Source organism: Eublepharis macularius, chromosome 5 (genome assembly GCF_028583425.1).
Source record: "Eublepharis macularius isolate TG4126 chromosome 5, MPM_Emac_v1.0, whole genome shotgun sequence".
NCBI lineage: Eukaryota > Metazoa > Chordata > Lepidosauria > Squamata > Eublepharidae > Eublepharis > Eublepharis macularius.
The window spans coordinates 104,015,909-104,019,637 of record NC_072794.1 but is presented as its reverse complement, the minus strand read 5'-3'; the positions used below and the strand labels follow the sequence as shown (position 1 = coordinate 104,019,637).

At 38.6% G+C, this 3,729-nt stretch overlaps 1 protein-coding gene across 1 annotated transcript; it reads right to left on the bottom strand.

The window, feature by feature from the left end:
- Positions 1–1,957: 1,957 nt before the first annotated feature.
- On the bottom strand, positions 1,958–3,115 carry GPR25 (G protein-coupled receptor 25). Its single transcript, XM_054980407.1, has one exon. The coding sequence runs from the start codon at positions 3,113–3,115 to the stop codon at positions 1,958–1,960; it is 1,158 nt and encodes a 385-aa protein (XP_054836382.1).
- Positions 3,116–3,729: the final 614 nt, after the last annotated feature.

Sequence of the window (3,729 nt, the reverse complement as noted above, 5' to 3'; positions counted from 1 at the left end):
ATAGATCTGAGTAGGATTCTGAGTAGACTTGCTTAGGATTGCTGTTTTGGCTTCTCTTCACGATCAGCTTCCTGGTTTTTCTGGGCTGAGCTGTCCTACTTTCTTTTGGATTGCTCTCTCGTGCCTTCTTGTCTGCTCCCTCATACACTCTAGCTCTTTAAATTAATCCCTTTATTCTTACCATGAGTTAATAAGAGAATACATAATTGACATAGAACAGGACTTGCACTACTATAATATGAACAAACACATTCATTTTTAAGCTGTTGGTATAGTTTGTTTCCCAATGAGTAGTGAGCCCAATATTTTCCATCTGTTGAAATCTTTCTCCTCAAATGTGTCATATCCTTATAGGGAAAAGAGTTTAGGCCACGGCTCAGTGATATTTTCATTGCCCTTTGATGAATATGATGTAGAACTTGGACCTTAGAAGACCAAATCCCACCTCAGTCACTGACTCACTAGGTGGCTTTGGGCAAACTCTTCCTTGGAGTATAATTGGGAATAATATCAACCTACCTTACAGGATTGTGGTGAGGATAAATGGAAATCAAGGTTGTAAAGCACTCTGTGCACTAAAAATGTCATAAAATTTTAATAAATATATATTTCATTAGGCTTTATTGCATTTTCTAAAATGTTTCCTTGGATACTGGATTTTACAACTGCAGGTTCCACGATCAGTCACCAGCTACTTTCCTCTTTAAAGCTATAATTCATCTCACCCTGTTTACACTATTTGTAAACTGAATACACACTGCTGTTGGTTCCTCCTCTGTCCCTTGTCAATAAAATTATACAGATCAAGAGTCAGGGTAGTCTACAGATGGAAAGTTAGTCTTGATCTTAGATTCATGTCCCACCTTTGCCATAGCTGAACTGATAGTAACTTGCCTTCAGATGTGAAATTTTGACCAGGGACTTTTGTTCATACCTCATGGTTGTTGTCACTACACTACACCAAATTAACCGCATGAAACATGTGAAGGCAGAAAGAAGAGAAATAACCTCTTGAAACACAGGCATGTCCATAAGATCTGTACACATATAGGCAGCTCTAACTACAACCCCAAATTCGACATGAAGGTTCTTCTTTTAAGTGTGTAGAAAAGTTTCCTGTTTTGAGTAAGGATTAAAAATCAGACCATACACAAATGCTCAGAGTTTTATATGTAAAATTTTAATCAAAATTAAGACAGCTTACTGTAAGAAATACACTAAGTAACCAAAATAGTTAGAAACGCTAATTTTGGTACAGCTTCATAACAGCAATGAATCAGGTTTAAATTATACATGTATCTTTAATTAAACGTATACTTGTCTTTTTGCTTGCTTTGCATTTTTCTTCAAAGAATATTTGTTATACATTTGTTGATATCTTAGAAAGATTATATCCTGCCTTTTCAAAAGTTCAAACATCTACTAACATTATATAACATCCACAATTAAAAGACAGATTAAAAACTACATAATAACTTGTTAATAGTTTTCTTTCTATTACTAGTTTCCATTAAGCGATCAAGAAGTATTAATAAAACTTGCAAAAGCTACTTGAGGTCTAAATAGGGGAGGGAGCAGATGGGAAGGAATATGTAACTGGACATATAAAGGAAAAGCATTCACTTTTCAGTACTGCATATGACCAAGGATAAGTCACTCACATACAAATCTGGATTTACTTCTACCTAAGCTAGCTGCAATATCTTTATCACTCCTTAAATATGTTCAGTTAGTCATAGTAATTATGCAGCAAAAGTCAATTGGCAATATGTGTAACAAAGTTAAGTTTATGTGTGTATATGTGCATAATTAAATCTGTTATATTGATATTATTGTAACTGATATTAGATAGTCAGAGATTTTAAACTCATTGCTCAAACTAATTCCATACAAGTGTCCCTCCCCTGCTTTCTATAACTAGTACAGCTCAGAAAACCTACTAGATAATGTCTGCACTCTAGACCAATATCAGACATCTGGCAGAGGTTTGTACATCTGTTCCTGTGCCTTTCACATCTTCCAACCGATTGGAGGTGACTGAAGTAAACTTCTTCTTGTTGGCAAACAGGAGACTTGACTCTGTAGAAGAAAAAGCCAGGGCTGAGTTTTGCATTGTACCACCTTTGTTGCAAAAACTAGTGCAGTACTTCAGGGCCTGCTGTCGAAAATGCTGATCCATAAAGACATAGATGATAGGGTTAATGCAGCTATTTGTGAAGGCCAGGCAAGCACTGGTGGTGAGTCCCCACCTGAGAGCAGTCTGTTCAGGGCAAGAAAGATACATGTTCTGGGACACAGCAAAAATGAGGAATGCACTGAAGGTGTTGAAGGGTAGCCAAAAACAGATGAATGCTCCAATGATAGCAAAGATGATTTTAAGGGCATTGTTTCTCCTCTTGCCTTGGCTGACATGACCACGAAGCTTGGAGAAGATAGAGCAGTAGCAGAACAAGATAACTCCCAAGGGAAGGAGAAAGGTCAATATGAGCAAGACCAGACTAAAAGTGGTGGAAGGCGTTTCATCCTGGCACAAAGACTTGCTGGTGTATTTCATAGGGATCAACTTTCTGTAAACCAGAGATGGAATTCCCACCAGAAGGGAGATCATCCAGATGCAACCACAGCTCATGCTTATGGTCTTCTTGGTTCCCATGGATCTGGAATCCCAGTGCTTCATTATCACAAGGAAGCGTTCCACACTCATACCCATCAGGAACAGAATGCTAGAGCAGCGGTTCACAGAGATGGTATAACTACTGAGCTTGCATATCACTTCACCAAAGCACCAGTAACCAAGAGCAACTGACACAGCCCAAAAAGGCAAAGTACATACAAAGACTAGGTCAGCCACAGCCAAGTTGAGGACAAACGTGTCCACGAGCCTCTTGCTGCCCTGTTTTCGTGCCATCAGCAGGATCACGTACAAGTTTCCAAAGAAGCCAGTGAAGAAAGTAATGAAGTTCATGGTGGGTATAAAGATATGAGCATATGGCAGGTCTTCCAACAGGCATATATCATCAGAGCCAACAGTAGAATAGTCTGCTGTGAATGAGTCAATGCTTGTGCTCCAGTTTGCAATCATTGCTGATCCAAACTCCAAATGAGCAGGTCCCATTTCTATTGAAGATCCACCAAGAGGGTACGCAGATTAGCAGAAGAACATGCGTTTATAACAAACAGGTGATACTTAAATTGAGGAGTGGTTTTCTTGTTGTTCTGAAACTCTTTTTTAAACCCTGCGGTACTTCCTCTTGTTTTCATGAAGGGTTAAAGGGTGGTGCCAAGCAATAACTGCAGATACAAGATTAATCTAATTTTGGAAATGATTCAGAAACTGCATATTGACATTCTTGGTGATCATGGTGGACCCTGCAGCAACTGCTTTTCTTGGCACAGAATTGTTTGTTTGTTTAGGAACACATATCCCTAGTCAGAGATAAAAACACTAAGTTCAGTCCAGAAAAGACCAAAGTTCTGTTCATTGAGGATACAGTGGGATTCACTTTGTTCTGCATGGATCAAACTCCTCCTAAAGGATGAGATCTGTAACTTAAAGCTACTGTTAGGTCCAGCTGTGCAGATAAATGTGCAAGTGTCATTTTTGGACAGTGCAAGTGTCATTTTTGGACAGTGCACCAGCTATAGGCTTTCATGAAAAACATGATCAAGCTTCAGTTATTTCTTTTTGTAGCAACATCCAGGAATTGTTACTCAGGTGCATTATATAAA